This window comes from Rhynchophorus ferrugineus, unplaced genomic scaffold (genome assembly GCF_030347505.1).
Source record: "Rhynchophorus ferrugineus isolate W39M unplaced genomic scaffold, kcgeb_rfMv2 rfM4, whole genome shotgun sequence".
NCBI lineage: Eukaryota > Metazoa > Arthropoda > Insecta > Coleoptera > Curculionidae > Rhynchophorus > Rhynchophorus ferrugineus.
Window position 1 is genome coordinate 29060190 of NW_027472583.1, and position 19309 is coordinate 29079498.

Genomic DNA, 19309 nt, shown 5'->3' on the forward strand with positions numbered 1-19309 from the left:
ATAAACATAGTATCAAATGAAAAAGTACTTTTTATACTAAGTGGGGTATATCTATTATGTTTGGTTTCAATTTTCCCTTGCCTCATGTACAAATTTTGTCAATTTTTCAGTCTCTGCTTAATTTTCTTGCTTCGGCTGGAGTTTCTTTTACAGTATCTTACACGTTTATCTTCTTCTTTCTTCCTAGACTGTCTTTATATTCTTCCGCTGATTCAGTATCGAAGCCGTTTCTTATTTCTCTACTTCTCATCCTGTCTGTCTTTGTTACACTCTGTCTCGTTTAAGGTATATAACGAAGTACAAAATAATAATTTATCCAAATTTGGCATTCATTTCCTTCTCCTAGCTTCCATACTTTTTCTACACCCAGATTTTTAAATACTTTTACTTGTTCTACCTTTATATATGCAGCTTAGATATTTATTTCTTGTGGCTTTTTTTTTATCGCCATTACTTTTTTTTGTTTGTACTAATTATCATTCCAAATTTTAACTTGTATTTTTCCACTATTTGTCTTATGCTGAATATACGGTATCGTATACGTTTTCCATTTTCTATTAGCATGTTATCTACTACTGATTGTAGATGATTTTCTATTATTTTTTCATATATATTCGTGGATATAAACTCTCTACAATTATTAAAATCCTTTTTATCTCCCTTTAAATTCATTGGAATATTAAGTATTATTTGCCAATCCTGTGGAATTATTTCTTTTTTCTATACTATGTTGTAAATTGCCAGTAATAATTTAATAAACTTCTGACTGTAGTAGAGTTTATAGTGACCCGGAGCTTCCCTCGTGCCTACCTCCTAGTTTTCTCGGAACATCCGGTAATTCTTAATTTTTTAGCCATCCCTGCTCTCACTTTCTTTTCTTAGTCGTATAAAAAAATTATTCATTCCGCCTGTTCATTATTTTTTCATCTGCAGTTGTCTATCCTCCTGTGCAGATGTCTCTTTTTTATATTTTACATGTCACACATGATTTTAGTGGGTCACCATTTCAATGTCATTTCAATTTGTCACCAAATATCGATATTGTCCACAATCATTTTCACTTATTCTGAAAAATACCTTGAAAAATATCCATTCTTTGAATTTGCATCACATTAGTGAACCCAAACTCAAAAAAAAAATTCTTCAAAATTAATTCAGAGTCCTAATGCTAAAAATTAGTTTTAATGTTCTAATTTGTTCAGAGACTATAGAAAAAAAGTAATAAATATTAAATCAGAAAATTAAAACTAAATAAAATAAACTTTCACTCATAGCTACGCAGTGACCACAGATAATTAGGGTTTAATATTCAACTGACAACATAGTTAGGCTCTCGCAAGAATAAAAATCTTAAGACCCTCAAGCTGAATATCAAGCGTCCAAACAGCATAATTCTCAGTAGAGATCTACCTGCTTCGATTACGAAATAACCTTCTTTAGTCCGTATTTATCTAATTCTAACTGAAGATTCATATCGGGCCAAAATCGCTTATCATTTTTCAATAAGGAAATAATATATATTACGAATGGTATTTAATTTTCTTCCTCCCCATCCTCCATATATGTTCAATTATTATAACATATAACAGAGCGTACACGAGTCACCTTTAAATTTTAATCCCACTAAATATTTACGAAACGTTTACAAATAACAGAAGCATTCGTCTGTTTATATTTTTCATTCATATTTTTGAAAGCCGAGTCAATGTTTTTTTTAAAAACAGATTTTCCTTTAAGTGAATGTGTTGACACCAACTTCATTTTCTTAGATAATCCAAAACTTATTCTTCGAGAACCTACATATTCTCAAATAGTTTTATTATTGTAAATTGTTCAATATGATCACAGAAGTGAAACAGAAATTTCCGGCAATTATTGTAAAAAGTTACTATATATTTCAGTTTAACTTTCCTAAAATGTGTTCCAACAATCCTGGAAAGTAGGATAAAAATAGTTTTCCATGAAGGAATTTATATAGTGTTTGAGAACATTCAGGATCCAAAGGAAGCTAGATCTGATGAATAAAATGGATTTTGAAGCAGTTCGTATTATAACTCACTATAGGTTATATTCAATTACTTCAATACAAAGTTACAGGAATAATACTAGTTTATTGTTTTACTAATTTGGATGTAACACAATGAAATTTTCATGTAAAAAATTATATTAATAAGCTGATGAAGAATAGATGGTTCCTCGAACTTATTGAACAAACTATATATAGATACAATAATAATACAGTTCCATAATTATCAAAGTATAAGGTATATTTATCAAAGCAACACCCCCAATTATATAATTTCAGGCTCACTAGCATTTATCGAACATTCCTCGTATGTGAATTAATATATTCAAATAAAAACATACAACAATATGAATATAAATAAGGAAGATGAGAAATGGCCTAAAGCTTGTTCAGTGACTGTCGTATTGTCGCGTACGCCTAGAGGAATCGAAAGGTCCTCCACCGGAGTATAATAATTGTGTTTGAACGTGAATGAAACATAAAACATAAAAAATAGACTGTCGATTTAAGTTAGTGGTCGGAATTAAGAAAATGTTGAAGTTTTGTTCACCTTACGGAAAACGGAAAACCCTTTTGGTTAGTATAAATCACACTGATCGATTATGATTGTGTTGCCCTTGATGTAAAAGTGGTTTCGAATACATTTACGCCAACAACTTGCGAAACTGTAAAAGGTCTTGAAATATTGCCTCTGACTTTGATTAAACTTTAATATTCATATTGTAGCAAAACAGCATGTGAAAGATACCATACCCGTAATAACAAGAACATTCTAACATATATTTTATTTTTAATAATGTTATATAAATCTAATAATATAAATAATATAATTTTAAAGTTACGTTCCACAGTGAAACTTTTCCAATAATATTTCATTCTCTTTAGAAGCTCTGCCTTACTATAACTATAACTTCCCAGGTTCTCAGAAAATCTGTCAAGGTGACAGTAGAAAAACTTTATGCTCAAATTTGCTACTAAATATTTAACGTTTTCCAAAACATTTTACACAATTTCTTATAATTTGATGATTTATAGTGATTTAGGGAGTTTTATACCAACAACATAAAACCTCCCCAAGCTTCACGTTCAATGATAACTTACTATAAAGTTTGTATCTCTCATCATGATATTGTCTAAATTTAATGGGCCATCAAATATTCTGGCTTTAATCCTTTCCATGTCCAGCTTACAAATGTATGACAAACGTAAAACTGTTTCATCACACCCAACTTAATATGTAATGATTGAAGTATGATTGATTCATTTATATCGAAATTATTTTTGGGGAACTAATTATGCATAAATGCGAATAAAAACAAGATAACAAAAAATAACATTACGTAAATCAAATTAATATAATTTTAATATTTAATATATATATATATATATAGGAGAGCCCTTGGGTCCTATCTTAATATCTGATAATTTGTATGTATTAACACTACACACTACACAAGATCAAATGGTGTAAATCTTTTGAATCTGCGTCCTGTTCTGGTGTTATCCAAGTGTCATATTACTTTTATATTGACATGAGAATGGAATCTCCCCTCATGCCTCCTTGCGATTCTCTTAATTTCCTGAGTAACAGTCGGTATCTGAAAGTCTCGGTGTAAGTAATCATGTGATGTCTGACTTTGAGCTGAAAAACGTATATTATATTTATGCCTATTCACAGTTTTTTTTGTATATACGTCATAAGATGTTTAATTTTAGAATTACGCAATATATTCCTTCTCATAAAATGAGTTAAAAGAGACACATTGCTGTCTGATTAGTTCGAACACGTAAACGAATGAGTCTGTAAAAATTGTCCGGTTGTCGGACGTATGTATATCAGACCTATAAACTATTGTGGCTCTAATTATCTAATTAACTATACATTTTCGATATACTGTAATGTTAAAATAAAATATATTTGATAACATTCTTGTTCAATTATTTTATTTATATTAGAATTTTGTTATATGTCAAAACCAAACTGAACTAAAACTCAGAGTTGATGCGGCAACATTGCCAGGTTTGATGTCCGAAATTTAAATGACATTTGTACAAAATAACTTTGAACAGACTATAAATTACCTTTCGCGGGACATTCCCATAATTGAATTCAGTATATCGAGATAAGTTTACTAGTTGCTTGCATAATAGCAATTTATTGTGTACTGGTAACTGGTAATTATTTATATTGTCACTTGCCTGTTGTAATTCTCATGTAGTTTCTTCGCTATTGTCATCAAGACAGCAAGAATTGTAGTATTATCAGCAAATAGACATCATGATATTTTCATTTTTTGGTATATCACATGTAATATATCCTTGTAGTACACCTGCTTCCCTACATAATAAAATGATGCTAGAGTAGGCTATCTTTTGTTTGACTCTAAACATTCTGGCTGAAATGTAAGAATTTAATAGTTCATTGCGTTCCTTCAGTAACATTTTCTCGATAACATTTTCTGTGTATTACCTCAAAGAATCTAGCTGAACATACATTTTTACATTCATAGGCTATTCTATGCACCTGGTCAATTGTTGAATACTTGGTTAATAAACCCAAACTGATTTGAATATATTAGTTTGTTTCTCTGTATGAAATATAAAATAAGCTGAAATTACAAAAACCAGAACCTATTCAGTACATTTATGAGAAGATTTGAAATCCGTAGAAATATCTAGGGCAACAAGATTTTTTTTTGAAACGTGTTGTTATTAGTTGGTACAGATCTTTTTGTTATTTCATCTCATCTTCATTTATCTCCAATTAATCAACTATATACTGTTATAGGTCAATCCGGGTAGTAAGGCAGCAGTAAGAGGTGTCAGAGAAGGCGACTTCATCACAACGATTAATGGTCAGAGTACAAAAAACTTGACCAACAACGAAGCACACAACTTACTAAAAGCATCAGGCAATACCTTGAAATTAGGTTTAAATGAGTAAGTATTTTAATAATTATCCATTTAAAACTATTAGAACCTAAGTTTGGAACCGAATGTATTCATTTAAATTAATAACTAAAATTGAATTATTTCACCTCAGATTAACAACTAATATTATGATCTCACAATTGTTGTCTTATTACTTATTAGATTAATTAGCCTTCCAGATCTATCCTAATGTTATAATCGTAAATATAACTTAGAAGCTTACATATATTAATAATTTAATTACTTTAAATACGCCTTTATTGAGAAAATTGGTAAAATATATTTTAATCAAAATATTTTCCGTCATTTACTATAACGTCTCACCATTTTTCCAACATAGCGATACCGTGTAGCACAAAATTTCGAAATCATGTGGTAGCCAGGCTATGCTGTGTCGTCCTCAAAAAGTAGTAGTCAGCGCTATGTCATTCGACAACAACATATTGGTGGGTGAACATTGTTATACAAAGAGATAGCTTTGCATTTGTTGCTGGTCTTTGCAACAATACGTTTGCAACAAGTCGTTAAATTAGTATAATTTGTCGGCCATATATTTTGTTCGGTCACAGCAGCTCGTAATACAGTATATCCTCAAGAAACCATGAATATACACCATCAGTAATTCTACTTTGGTGTCAATATTGATGGTTCCTGTCCTTTAGAGCTCGGGATCACCTTAGTAGATCACAATATGTTTTAAAAAATCTTGCTATTTGTTTTTGCCTGGTAACAACGCTATGTGGAAACGTTTCGAAACAAAATTTTCAGTTTATTCATATGATAACAATTTTCCTTTCTTCTAACTTCTTAACAATCTATGATATCGCATGTAGGCATCTAAAAATAGTTAAACTGTCTAAACATCATTTGAAAGCTTTAGTTGGGATTTCGTTCAATCGAAGTTATTATGAATTGGCTACAGTAACATGATTCTTAAAATAATTAAAATATTAATGCATCCGTAACACTACTGAAATTGTATTAGCTCTACAGTATAGGCGCTTAACATAGTCGATTATATTATATAATAAAAACTAGTGTTACTGTTGGATTGTTTTACAGCATTCCAAAAAAAACTGTATTATCAAAAATAATTTAGCATCACTGAATATAACAAATAAAGGTATAGTCGTTTTCGAAATAATCTAATAAAACCTTTCAAGCTTTAAATTGATTGTACTAACATTTGTTCAATGCTGTATTGTAAAAACTAAATAAATAATAGAAATATAATACGTATTGCAGAAATAACCTTGTTATTACAATGCATTCTGGGGTATTTTATGACTAGCATAAAACGTATTGTAAATTAATGAAAAGAGTTTTATAACTGTTAATTAACTATGCATAATGGAATACCGTATTATATTAAGCGTAAGGCTGCTAAAGGTGGACTAAAGATTTGGTGAAATAATATAGTCTATAGGAACTTGGACAGAAGCTTGTAGTTCAGACTTCTTATAGTAGACTATAGGAACTTGATATCACTAATATTTGGGAAACTATTCAATACAGGGTATAATATGGAAATTTGGGCAGAAATAGTGCTATTCAGAACATAAACCAAAGCAAACTGGCGAACGAAGATGAAGGGTACAGGTGACCTTGTGCATCCTTTCGACGTTTCTTTGGGCGGGGGATGTTATCACGCCATTGTCACGGCACTGGCTTCAGACTGTGTATTTCAGGAAAAGGTACCATGTGTTCGTGTTAAGATAGATTGATGTAGCGAATAAGACGTTATTAGAAATTGGTTTGGTTTACTTTGAAATGGATTTGGACTATCAGTGTCGTTCTGTATCGTAGTCGTTTTTCAAATAATTTTTTAAATTGTTATAAACCTATGGGAAACTCTTTTTCTACACCACCTATGAGGTAAAATTATAGAAACATTTTTTTATGTTGTGATATCTTCTAATCTGGTGCCTAATATATCGAATCGTGCCTCGAAAATTCATCAAAATGAACTGATTGTTGCGGCAAATAAACAAACAGATAATATTCTTTAAAATATAATATAAATATTTTGTCATAACAAAGCCCTGAATTTACATTAAAAAGTCACAATTACCATAGCTGCAGTATTAAAAAAAGACAATTATTTAATTTAGGATTCTCATTATTGACTAGGTGTATCTCCTAATGATGTTAATTAAAAATAATCGTTTAAACATTATTGAATGCATAAATAACCGTAACGAAACACCTGTATCTGTAGGTTGCATCTGAATCGCAATAATGGTAACGAGCAATAAACAATCTAAAGAATGCTCTTGAATAACAAACACGCTTTAAATCATATAAATATTAATCGGCATTCGTCTATTAAACAATCATTATGTTATGTTTATATTCAATAGCATCAATTGAATTGTATAATATTTTAAAATGAAATATATTTTAAATGAATGACATCGCTAATACAATATTTCAAGATTATATTGTTGACTGATCTTATTATACATTGTTTTAACATAATTTATTATTTTTGTTGAACAGTGGATACTTATTTGTACGCCTGTGCGTAGAGTTGCTTTTTGAACCTTATATCCTAACACAAAGTTTTCAAATTGTGTCATTTAAACATTCATTAAAATCGGGTGGATAATAAAATGGGATGAAACTTGCCATGTATGAAAAGTTTATTATTGTTATTTGTTTGAAAGGCCAATATAGCCCTTCTAATAAAACATCTAATGCAACGTGGCCTTATCAAATTTAAGTTTTGATTTATTTTTACTCTGGCATAAAAATACTAATGTAAATAAAATCACGAAACAAAATAACAAAATCAAATATAATTTATTTTAATATTGTATGGGTGTATTTCCAAAAAAAAACTTAAACTACAGTCAATTAAACAGCCAAAACAGTTTATAGGTTAGAGTTCTTTTTATACTTACATTTAACTCTTTTTCCACACCACCTATGAGGTAAAGTTATGTATTTTAATTTCATTAGAGAACATGTTTACCTTTTTATGTTTAGTTATTTTCCTTCATTACTGTGTTTCCTTGTTAAATCATTTTAGTATCTCTGAATAACTCCTGAACTCCCCAATGTTCCATTTTGAAATATACATGTCTCGTCTTAAATTTGAATAATAAATATTCCTTAATTTTATTATATTATTTTAAATACTCTATACTTTCAAAGCATTTCTTAATGTTCTATTAGACCTTTTCAAGTGTTATATTTACACCCTTTAAAACCCATGTTTAGTGTATGAAGGAATGATTTTACATGCCTCAAGGGGTTGCATACCCCAAGTTTTGCAAAGTTTTCTATGGATGTTTCCCAGTCTAATGGTTTTCTCAGAAATAATTATGGTAAATAATATTTATATCGAAATAACCAGTAACATTTTCTATTCTATTATCCATTATCTCGTCCCTATTCGAAATAACTGATTAAAGACACAATCAGTTTTGCTTGTAGTATTTATTATCACAAATTTTAAGGAACAGTTAGAACTCTATCAAAACAAACGTTTATAACCTAAAAATCTTTAACTTAAAACGTAAACCTATAAACGTTATTATTATTAACAATATATATATATAACAATTTTGTAGGCATATGACAATGGTATCGACCAGAACCAACACAAATCGAATTTTATAGACCGATTCGGTTACATGTACGGATGCATCAGACTTCATTCTGTGTTTTTTTAGTGGAGCAATGTTAATTATTAAAATGAAAAAAAAATCCGATCCGAGTTTAAAACTAATTTTAAGTTTTTACAAACTGAATTTAGGGATACATTTCACGGCACTGATGACGTGTATTGACCGATATTAATTGATTGATGATATTAATGCTTAGGTCCGACTAAACTTGTGCGATAACCAAGTGTTGACTTGGAATAACTTGGAGACATTTAAAAACTCTATTAGAGACAAATCACACAACCGAGGATGCAAAATGTCAAATGTAGCATTCGCTGTGTGGCACAATGTCGTCCTTGTCAATATCAATTGGACCAAGAAAAAAATTGTTCTTCAACCTCGGGTAGGATAATAGTAATTATGCTTGTTAACATAACTATTCATCCAATAATGCGGCCGTTCACTAAATATGATATTTCATCCAAAATTATGGTTCTCTTCTAAACTAAAAATTCCAAATCCGAATAAACGCAGTTATCTATGGTCATTCACTATGCGGTGCTAGATCTTCTGATTGTGCTTGGACTTCTGTACGCTTAGGAATTGACAATTTCGAATTCTCCCGTACACTTTCTACAGACAACGGCAATGTTCAAACCGATCGTAAAACTGTATCGTAAACCGTTCACTAAACTAGACATTTCATTAGAGACGACTGTAGAAAGACTCCACAAAAAGTGTTGATCTGCCATAACCGTACATGCGCATTTGCTCTAATCTAGTCTGACAGATTTCACAGCTTGTGAAAAAGGTGTATTGGTCCTACTGGGGATACCACAACAAAATAAAAAAACGCTCGTGGAACTCTACCTCATAGGTGGTGTGGAGAAGAGTTCAATCTAAATATAATAAGGAAGTATACAAGAGAACATTCTCCTGTCTTTTTAGGTATAGGTCTTCTTTTTATAAAAATGTATTCTATTCCACCTATATATATATATATATATATATATATATATATATATATATATATATATATATATATATATATATATATATATATATATATATATACATCCATTTATTGCAATAAAATTTGTTATATGATATAATATTTCTACATTATTTATCTGCTCTGAGGAGTTATATAAATAGGAAGAAATAATAAATCACAACGCTTCAAATCCTATGTTATCAATTTATTCCAATCACTTTCTATTAAGTATATGTTATATTTATACTATCCTCAAAATTCATAACACTTGATTTAAACATTTAGCTTTTTCATCTTTTGAAATAACTGTAAAATTAGGAAGATATGAGTATAATAACAAATAAACAAAAAACGTATAGAATTTTTTTTATTCTTACCTTTATTGTAATCTACAAAAAAGATCTGTTTCATATGATTTAACACAAAAATATACCGTTTGCTCCATAGCAATCTAGAAAATTAGTTTTATGAAAACATAATATTTTACTAATAATTCATACCTTATAAACTTATTTTCGCAATATCTTTCGTTAATTTTTTTTTATGAAATAATAAATAATTATATTACTTTAACAAAATATAAATATAAAACTAAGCTAAAAATGACCTCTGACCACAACTCTCGTAAACAACAAGGCGTATATAGAAAAGGATGCGCAGCTATAGAATCTGCCAGGCTGGATTAGAACAAATGCGCATGTGCAGTTTTGGCCGATCAACTGTGGAGTTTTTTTTTCTGTCATCATTTCGTTGGCCAACAAATGATAAGAGACTAATTTGAATGGCCATCGCGTGTTCTATAAAAAAGACTCGACATAGCCAACTATTGTATGAAAAGCACTGCTTAATTAGGTAATGTTCCTCGGTGATTTATCATCAACGACTGAATAGTATAATAAATAAAAAAGACATCGCAAAACATGGTTGCCATAGGCTTCCAGTATTGACCCAAACCAATTGAAAAACTACAGATATTTTTCATGATTTTAATTGCCATTCTTACAGTTTCAATAATATATTTTGATCTAATGCAATGTCAATTATTTTTAGAAAGTCGTCAAAAAATAATTGTTATTATTTGAATGCTGTATATTAACGCTCTTAAAATATCTTGAATAAAGTTATTTATTGATCTAGAGTTAATTGTTTTACACACATGATAATATATACTAATAAATAGGCTATGCAATAAAGTTATGTTATTTATGCATTTATACCATCTCGACAAAAGAAACAAACATGGATGGTTTAATTTATTAGTCCTATTTATGCGAATACAAATAAAACTAATTAACTACGCCCGCTCATAGCTATTACAACAACTACACGGTTTTTATTAAATAATATCCGCCATCGCAGTCAAGACAAATCAAAGCAATCCGTACACACACACAAATACACGAACGCACATAGTCAGAAATGGTGAGGCTTATATTTAAATTATTGAAAAATGCGAACGGAAAAATCTGAATGTGCATATTGGATGGATCGCTTGTTTTCTACGACAGAATATCCTGGCAATTTCGGGCACAGTATGGCATCATCAGTGTCAGAATAAACTGGTCAGAAACTACGCTCATACAGTTAGTTGTTTGTGATTTTTTCGGTTTCGCTGAAATAATCTCGAGTGAAATTAGTTCTGTTTTATAGACATTAACAGTTCGACTTTCAAAGTTTATTTTTTGTTAATTAATATAGATGGGTTGGAAAGATGTGGAATAAATTTCTGGGTGAGTAAATTAACATTAAGTTTTTATTAAAAAAATCACTTGCATCCCATAAGAATTTGGAACAAAAATATCAGGAAGGTTTAACTTTAATAGATACTTAAATCAGATCATTAAAATGGTATAAATAAAATATATAAATAGCTTCACAAACTACAGTATTTTTCTAGAAACATAAGAATTAAAAAAGAATCTAGAAGAAAATATTTCGAAAATGTATTTTACCTAGAGTTTAATGTTCGATATTTTATCTTGTAGGGACTCTGAGGGATCCCCCAAAAGAAGATATATAAAAACAATTCGTCAAGAAAGCCACCAGGAAACTATTAGAAGTAATGAAACTAGAGATACTCCTCAACAGCACCATTTATCTCACGAGTTCCTTTTGTTTTAGAATCTAGTGTAACATATTCTCTACAAGAAACATTTGAAACACTATCTAACAAACAACGAAACGATATTAATAAGAGAGGTAAGTGATATTTTAATATTTATTCATGCGGTAATTACAGTACCTAATTATTTCTTACCTGACAGTTATTTTTGTTTAAATCGAGTTTAAATATAGCTGTCTAGAAAATTATTTCTTGGAACTGTGGTATAGATTTTTAAGAAAATTCGATATGAAATTTATACAGACATATTTCTTATGGTACACTATATTTTCAACTATTATATTTTTTTGTTATATGTTCCTCTATTGTTGTTATCTATTTTTAAACTTTTTCAATCTGATCTTAGACATCATTACAGTTGAATTTCTTTCTGAAGAAACATTAAAGAACATAATTATTGTTTATTTTATTATACATATATATACTTGTTATTACTTGTATGTATACTTATTACTTATACTTACTTTATTATTATTTTATAAATAGCAATTACATCATAAAGATTCAAATATAATAATGATCAAACAAACAGTAAATTAACTATCATAAATAAGAATGTTACTAATACTAATATATATTGGGAAATTGTTATGATAAACATAAAACAAAACTATCCAACTATATGAAGCGAGTATAATATACCATATAGTCTATTAAAAATAGCAGTGAACTCACGTCATCTGAATTGATGACGTCAAAACATCTTTTTTTTGTCCTGGCCTAAAACCAGGCGGTGGAGTGCATGACGCATACCTGGTCACGGAGACTTGCACTGGAGTGACAAGTTGGACCGGGTTATGCGGGACTGCCTCTGTGCTTACCAATACACTGAACCGAAACCGCCTCACAGTTGACCCCTGTGGGTCGCTACTGCTACTGTATTAAATTTGGGGATATAGCACCCGCTGATCGGCCGTTATTGGGCAAGAGGACCCGGCGATTGTATTGAATCCCGAACTTGAGTTAACACACGACTGGATACTGTCGTATGGGGGCAAAAGTTATGATTGCAGCGACGGATAAGGTCGTTTCAGCCTGGAAAAGGGGGGGAGGTTAGCGGTGACGCGGTGCTAAGCTCCCAACATGTCGACCAACTTACAGATTCTAACAAGCGCGTTTTCAGCAGAACTTGAACTGAGTTGTTGCCTGTGGAATGATTGAGAAATGAAGTTCTTGATTTCTGGAGTGCCAGATTCCCTATGAATTTGATTATTTGTGACAAACCATGGAGCGTTTATATTCTCCTGAGGAGCTTATTTTGGAAAACTTGAAGCCATTTGACCTGGTTAGGTGTGACAAACTTGAAGTAGCCATTAGATCCGTAGAGGAGTACGGACCGAATTAACATCTTGTAAAATAAGCATTTGATGGAGATGGGAAGTCTGCTAGAACGGCAGATCAGAGACAATAGAAGGTTTGCTATCCCCAAACCTTTCTGGGTCATTTTCTGGATTTGGGAGTGCCAACCGAACCGTCGGTCGAAGTGGAGACCTAGGTACGTGACGTTATCCAGCCATGGAATTATTGCATTGTCGACCTTAAGTTGCGAGACGCCCAGTGCGTAACGCTTCTTATGGAAGATGATGGCCTGGGTTTTCAGGGGGTTGATTTCCAACCTTCAGAATTTGAACCACTTGACCGCATGATTAAGCTGCTTTTGTAAACGTTCATGAATTGTAACTTCGAACCTGGCCGCCGTGAAGAAAGCAGTGTCGTCAGCATAAAACGCGACGTCAATATGCTCTTTTCTCGGCAGATCTGAAATAAAAAGGTTAAATAAGATTGGGGCCAGCGGGGAACCTTGAGAACGTAAAAACATCGCAATGTTGCCACATCAACTCTGAGTTTTAGTTCATTTTGGCTTTTCTTACAAAATTCTGATATAAATAAAATAATTAAACTGTTAAAAATACAAAATTGTATTATTGAATTAAAGAATACTGTTATAAAATATAATATATTTTAACATTACAGTGAAAAAAGGATTTAAAACTACAATTAAATATACAGTTATAATAGTTTGTAGGTTAGGGTTGTGTTTTATTATATTTACATTTTTTTACAACACCTATGAGTTAGAGTTCCAGACGCGTTTTTTTATGTAGCAGTATCCCCTGAAGGCCTAATCCGCCTAATTAACAATTATATAGCCAAGTAATATGTATTATTACTCTCATTATAGAGCATATTTAGCTTTTAGGCTTAGTTCTTATTTTCTTCGATACAGTGTTTCCTTGTAAAGTCATTTTGATATCACTGTATTTCCCCGTAGTTTGCTCTGTTACTGCCTGTTTACAACCATCTTGAAAAAAAAATGGATTTAATTACTGCGTTCTCCCTAATTCATTTTCTATATCTGCAAAACAGTAGGTATTATTTTTATCCTCACACATTTTAACCAAATGCTCACGTATATTGTAAACAATTACCCACATATTTGTGCACATAAAACTTTCACATTCATTTTTTGCTGCATTAACTCGTTCATGCATCTGTTCTGTCTTGGCTTCGCCATTTTGAATCAGACTAGTAATAAGCAGCGATTTGGAATTTATCAAAACAAGCAAAGCGTTCAGATAACGTTTGCCGGTTTATAACCTGAGTTATTAATTCATATTGTGAAGAATTTTGCAGACGTTTGACAACCGGATGAATTCGGCGAGCCGATTCAGTTAGAAGTTTGAACTTATCAGATAGCATTCTATCTCTTTTTAAACAGAATAAAGCGAGATAGAAAATATTGCCTGACCATGAACATGAATGACAATTGACATGAACGTGAATTTACAATTTGGTTACAATTAATACAAGTTACTTTTTTAAAGGTTTTTTTAAATAGTGCTATTATAAACTTGCATGTAGTCTGAGAACATTGGTATATTGCTATATAAATTATTATTGGTAATATTAATCAAAATATCATAATTTTCTAATATTTTTCTCATCTTCCTGGAAACATCATCTATAAATTTTCACACCTCCTCAGCATCTCGAAGCCGGGTATCATCCAAGTCATCAATCTAAATATGCTCATTGGTAATCAGAATGCGCTGTGTCTAGTGAGTACGCTAGATGCAAAAGGTGCTTCTATTCGAGCGGCAACAGAGCATCCTTCACACTCTTGCAAGGTTTTACCAAGTATAGTCATGCAATAGGATAGCTTCATGCCTGTTATTCGTTATTGCCAGTCCATTTTATAACAACGCGAGTTTCACTCTAATATGTTATACCTTGCTGATCGCTCCATTTGAACAACAAAGCGTTGTGACCATAAATATTCCACTTCGATGTTGATACCGAACACTAACCAATAATCCTTGCGTTTGGGATTATCATCTGACAAGCAACGAAACTACAAGTTTGAAACAGTTCGAAATGATATTTTTTAATAAATTCGTGTGATAGCAATTTTTCCTCCTTTTGGACCTTTCCCGTCGTATATAATCCAGCAGGTCAGCCAGCTCCAGCCACAGGATACACTTGTTGGAATGTCTTGATTTTGACTAAGACTTCCAGAATAATTAGGAAACAAAGGTCAGGAATAATCGAACACCGAACTCCGAATGAGCCTGGAAGTTCCTGGCGAATCATAGAACGTTCGGTTGTTATGAAAAGCTTGTTTTGAAAGACTTGAAGTCATTTCAGCTGAATAAGCGAGACAAACTTAAAGTATACGTAAAGAACGTCAGATCGAATTAACACCTTGTACAACAAGCATTTGTTTAAAATTGCTGGTTCTGAAGAGAAGTGGATGCGGTGGTAGACTAATTGAGGGTTGATTTCAACTGGGTTACTGATATTCCATTATAACACGACATCCTCTTGGAAATGACCTTGGCGAGCATAGCCTACAAGGATTTGTAGGAAACTAAATTATTTAATATATTTGGAGATGCAATAAAGTTCAGATAGCACTTACCGCTGTAATTATGGCGTTATTTTGTTCAAAGAATGACGCTTTCGGCAAGGAGACAACTTTTTGGAAAGAAACTACAAGCTTGTCTGTATCTTGGTCCAAATATTCTCTGTTTCCTATGGTTTTATAAGTGAAAGAGTGACGTTCTCATCTATTGTATCCTCCGATTTGACTATTTGGTATCTGACTCATTTCAACTGCTGATTCGGTATCGGTAGCAGTTTTTTTTTCGGCAAAATTAGTATTTTTTATTCAACATAATTCCCTTGAAGGTGATACACTTATTGTAGCGACCCTCCAACTTATCGATACCATTTTTGTAGTAGGATTTGTCCTTTGCTTCAAAATAGGCCTAAGTTTCGGCGATCACTTCTTCATTCGACGAAAATTTCTTCCCAGCGAGCATTCTTTTGAAATCTGAGAACAGGAAATAGTCTCTGGGGGCCAGGTCTAGAGAATACGGTGGATAAGGAAGCAATTCGAAGCCCAATTCATGGATTTTTGCCATCGTTTTCACTGACTTGTGACACGGTACCTTGTTTTGGTGAAGCAGCACTTTCTTTTTCTTCAAATGCGGCCGTTTTCGGCGACTTCGTCATTCAAACGACCCAATAGCACTATATAATAGTCAATGTTGATGGTTCTTCCTTTTTCAAGGAAGTCAATGAAAATTATTCCATGCGCATCCCAAAATACAGACGCCATAACCTTGCCAGTCGACTGTAGCGTTTTCCCACGTTTTGGAACGGGTTCATCGTGTGCAGTCTACTCGGATGACTGTCGATTTGACTTCAGAGTGAAATGATGAATCCATGTTTCATCCATTGTCACATATCGACGCAAAAACTCAGGTTTATTGATCAAGCGTAGATCATCTTCAAACACTTCTCCGAATCATCAACTCGTTGTTTTTGGTCAAAAGTGAGCCTGCGCGGCATCCACTTTGCACAGAGTTTTCTCATACCCAAATATTCGTGAATGATATGATGTACACATTCAGTTGATATCTTTAGAGTGTCTGCTATTTCATTCAATTTCAATTTACGATCATTCAAAATCATTTTGAGTATTTTTTTAATGTTTTCGTTGGTAGCAACTTCTTTTGTTCGTTCACTCCGTTCACCGTCTTAGCATAAAAATCCTTGATGGTTGATTTTCCTGGAGCAGTGTCCGGAAACTCTGCATCAAGTATCGCCAAGTTTTTGCTTCAACTGTATTTTTTCCCTTCAAAACGCAATATTTTATCAACACACGAAATTCTTTTTTATCCTTTTCTTTTACAATAACAAAAATTGCTTCACTCAAAATATTATAATTCACAAACTAATGGTCCAAATATATACTCGCATCTTTTGAAGTTTAGGGCTAACTAAAAACATTTGGATTTAATTCTAGTAGCGCCATCTATGTGTCAGGTCGGGGACTTTTCAGTTCACCTTTTACTTGATGAAAATTCCAATACAAAATAATCTTACAATACTATTGTGCAATTATACCACGAAAAATATCCGTTTGATTGAAACTTACTGGATTCGCAAGCAAAAATTTCAATTTTTCTTTTGAAAATTGTAAATTGGAAAAAAGAAATGACAAAAAAAACAATTTTTCATTTGCGACCAACTAATCTGAATGTTTGTAACACCAAACTAATCAATACAAACTAAAATAATTGAACCAATAACAATAAACAATTATTAAAACAAAATAACACTACACATTAATAAAAATATTATGGTATACTATTATCTAACGTATTATTGAGCCTTACGTCAATGACTTGCGGGGCATGACCCAGACGGTGTTCTGACCAATATCTGTCACACTCAATTTCACATCGTATAATACATCAATAAATAAAACGACAGCAAAAGGGCGTTCACATAAAGCGAACGGAACCAAACGTTATTTTCTTACAAACCTTCGTGTCACATAGAAGCGCCCTGACCTCTTGGTACTTTGATCGCGATCGCGTGTTTCAGTGAACGTCTTCGTTATGAAACTACCCTGGACGTTTTGCGTCAGACACAGGCATAAAGTCGAAGACGAGGCGGACGATGCTGATGACGAATGCGAAACAGTTAACCGTAAAAAGAAAGACAGTGTCAAAGTTAGAGTGAGGAAACTGTGGTCCCGATTTCGGAAAAAACGAAAAACAAAGAAAGGTAATGTTATTTAGCGAAAACTTGTATTCTTGTATTGAATTTGACTACTGTTTTCTAGTCTTGTATCGTTCACTATAACACTTATTATAATTGGTGGAATTTATTTTGAAATACAACTCATTTCCAACTCATTACGTATAATACAATTTTGCTACATTTTTGCTACAGTTTTTATACCTGATTACCTATTGTTAATTGAAGATCAATATTTTTCTTTATTCAAACGGCAATCTTATTCTAAATTGAATTTTACTTAGATTTTCTACCTTCCAGCTTCCACTGAAAAAATGTTGTTCCATTAGCATTGTCTATGGTGATATGAAATTCATATTCTGCATTAAAAAGGGCATATATTTCTTTGCTAGCCAGAGTCACGCGATATTGGAGAGTATTTTCAAATATAAATGAATTACATGTAATAATCTTCAATAACTTCCTTAATATCTCTATGAATATTTCATGTTTCAATGACATTTTTTTACATATCTACCACACATGTTGTTGTTTTTTTTTGCTACAAATTCAGTTTGTCGTGTTTCTATTAGCGTTACGACAATTTTTCTCATTCATGTTTTAATTATTTCTATCTTTCTTTCTTATTTTTTTTATTAATAACATCATATATTAAATATGCTTAGTACAATCTTAATTTACACATTAATTTATTTGTATTATTCTGTTGTACTTGCATTAATATACAGGCAAGGCGAGTACGGGATTAATACATCAGTATGTATTTCCCAAATTAAAATAAAAATAATCTACTCAAGCTAAAGTTAAGAATACACTAGTTCACTAAACAAGTTCGTGTGGTTCGGTTCGCTTCACTCCTCTAATTTCCTGCGTGTTATCCAGTAGCTGTATTGATTCCATGTTGATGGGATTTAACAATTTTTTTTTCATGTTTTAAGGTGAAATCTTGGATCACTTCATGTATCCATTTGGTTTCGAGGTCATAGTCCAGCTCTTCCTTGGTTACGTAGCGATGGTAGCTACATAGCGAAGCATCGGTAATTAATCATAGAACTTTCTTTTGGGTGTATTGGATTACTAGTTGATTTAATATCTTAGTGCAACCCCATATTTGCATCCCATAGGTTCAAGTTGGCTTTATGATTAACTGATAAACGAATCTCTTTGATTTTAGGTGAAATTGAGATTATCTTCCCGTATCTTATTAGGTTTTTGTAATGTTGCTGCAACACAAAATTAACGTGAACAGATTTGGAGCTACTTTTTCCACAGACCTAGACAGAGATACATAGTTTGCTATGATAAATGTATCGTCGGCAAATGTTCCAAGTAATATTTCTTTTGTTGTTTGGATATCAGCAGTATAGAGCAGATATAGCAGTGATCCCAAGACACTACCTATATACATACCCTGTGAAACAACAGCCGAAATAGATTTAAGTGTTATATGTGAAATAGATGTTAATGTGTGTTAATTAATATAATAATACAATAATCTATTAATATAATATCTATTAGATTAATATAACAGATTTAATTGTTAATATGTGTTAAGTGAAATAGATTTAATTCGT

At 31.8% G+C, this 19309-nt stretch overlaps 1 protein-coding gene across 21 annotated transcripts in view; it reads left to right on the forward strand.

The window, feature by feature from the left end:
* CAP (Cbl-associated protein) overlaps positions 1-19309 on the forward strand; it is a 153171-nt gene that overhangs the window by 35489 nt on the left and 98373 nt on the right. For 19 of the 21 annotated variants that reach the window (XM_076402581.1, XM_076402580.1, XM_076402584.1 and 16 more), the window contains 3 exons: positions 4815-4966; positions 11548-11621; positions 11684-11761. In XM_076402581.1, coding sequence (XP_076258696.1) covers positions 4815-4966; positions 11548-11621; positions 11684-11761 — 304 coding nt within the window. Of the gene's footprint in view, positions 1-2305; positions 2603-4814; positions 4967-11087; positions 11293-11547; positions 11622-11683; positions 11762-19309 lie in introns of those variants that run through there. The other 2 variants (XM_076402582.1, XM_076402600.1) reach the window with 2 other exon arrangements.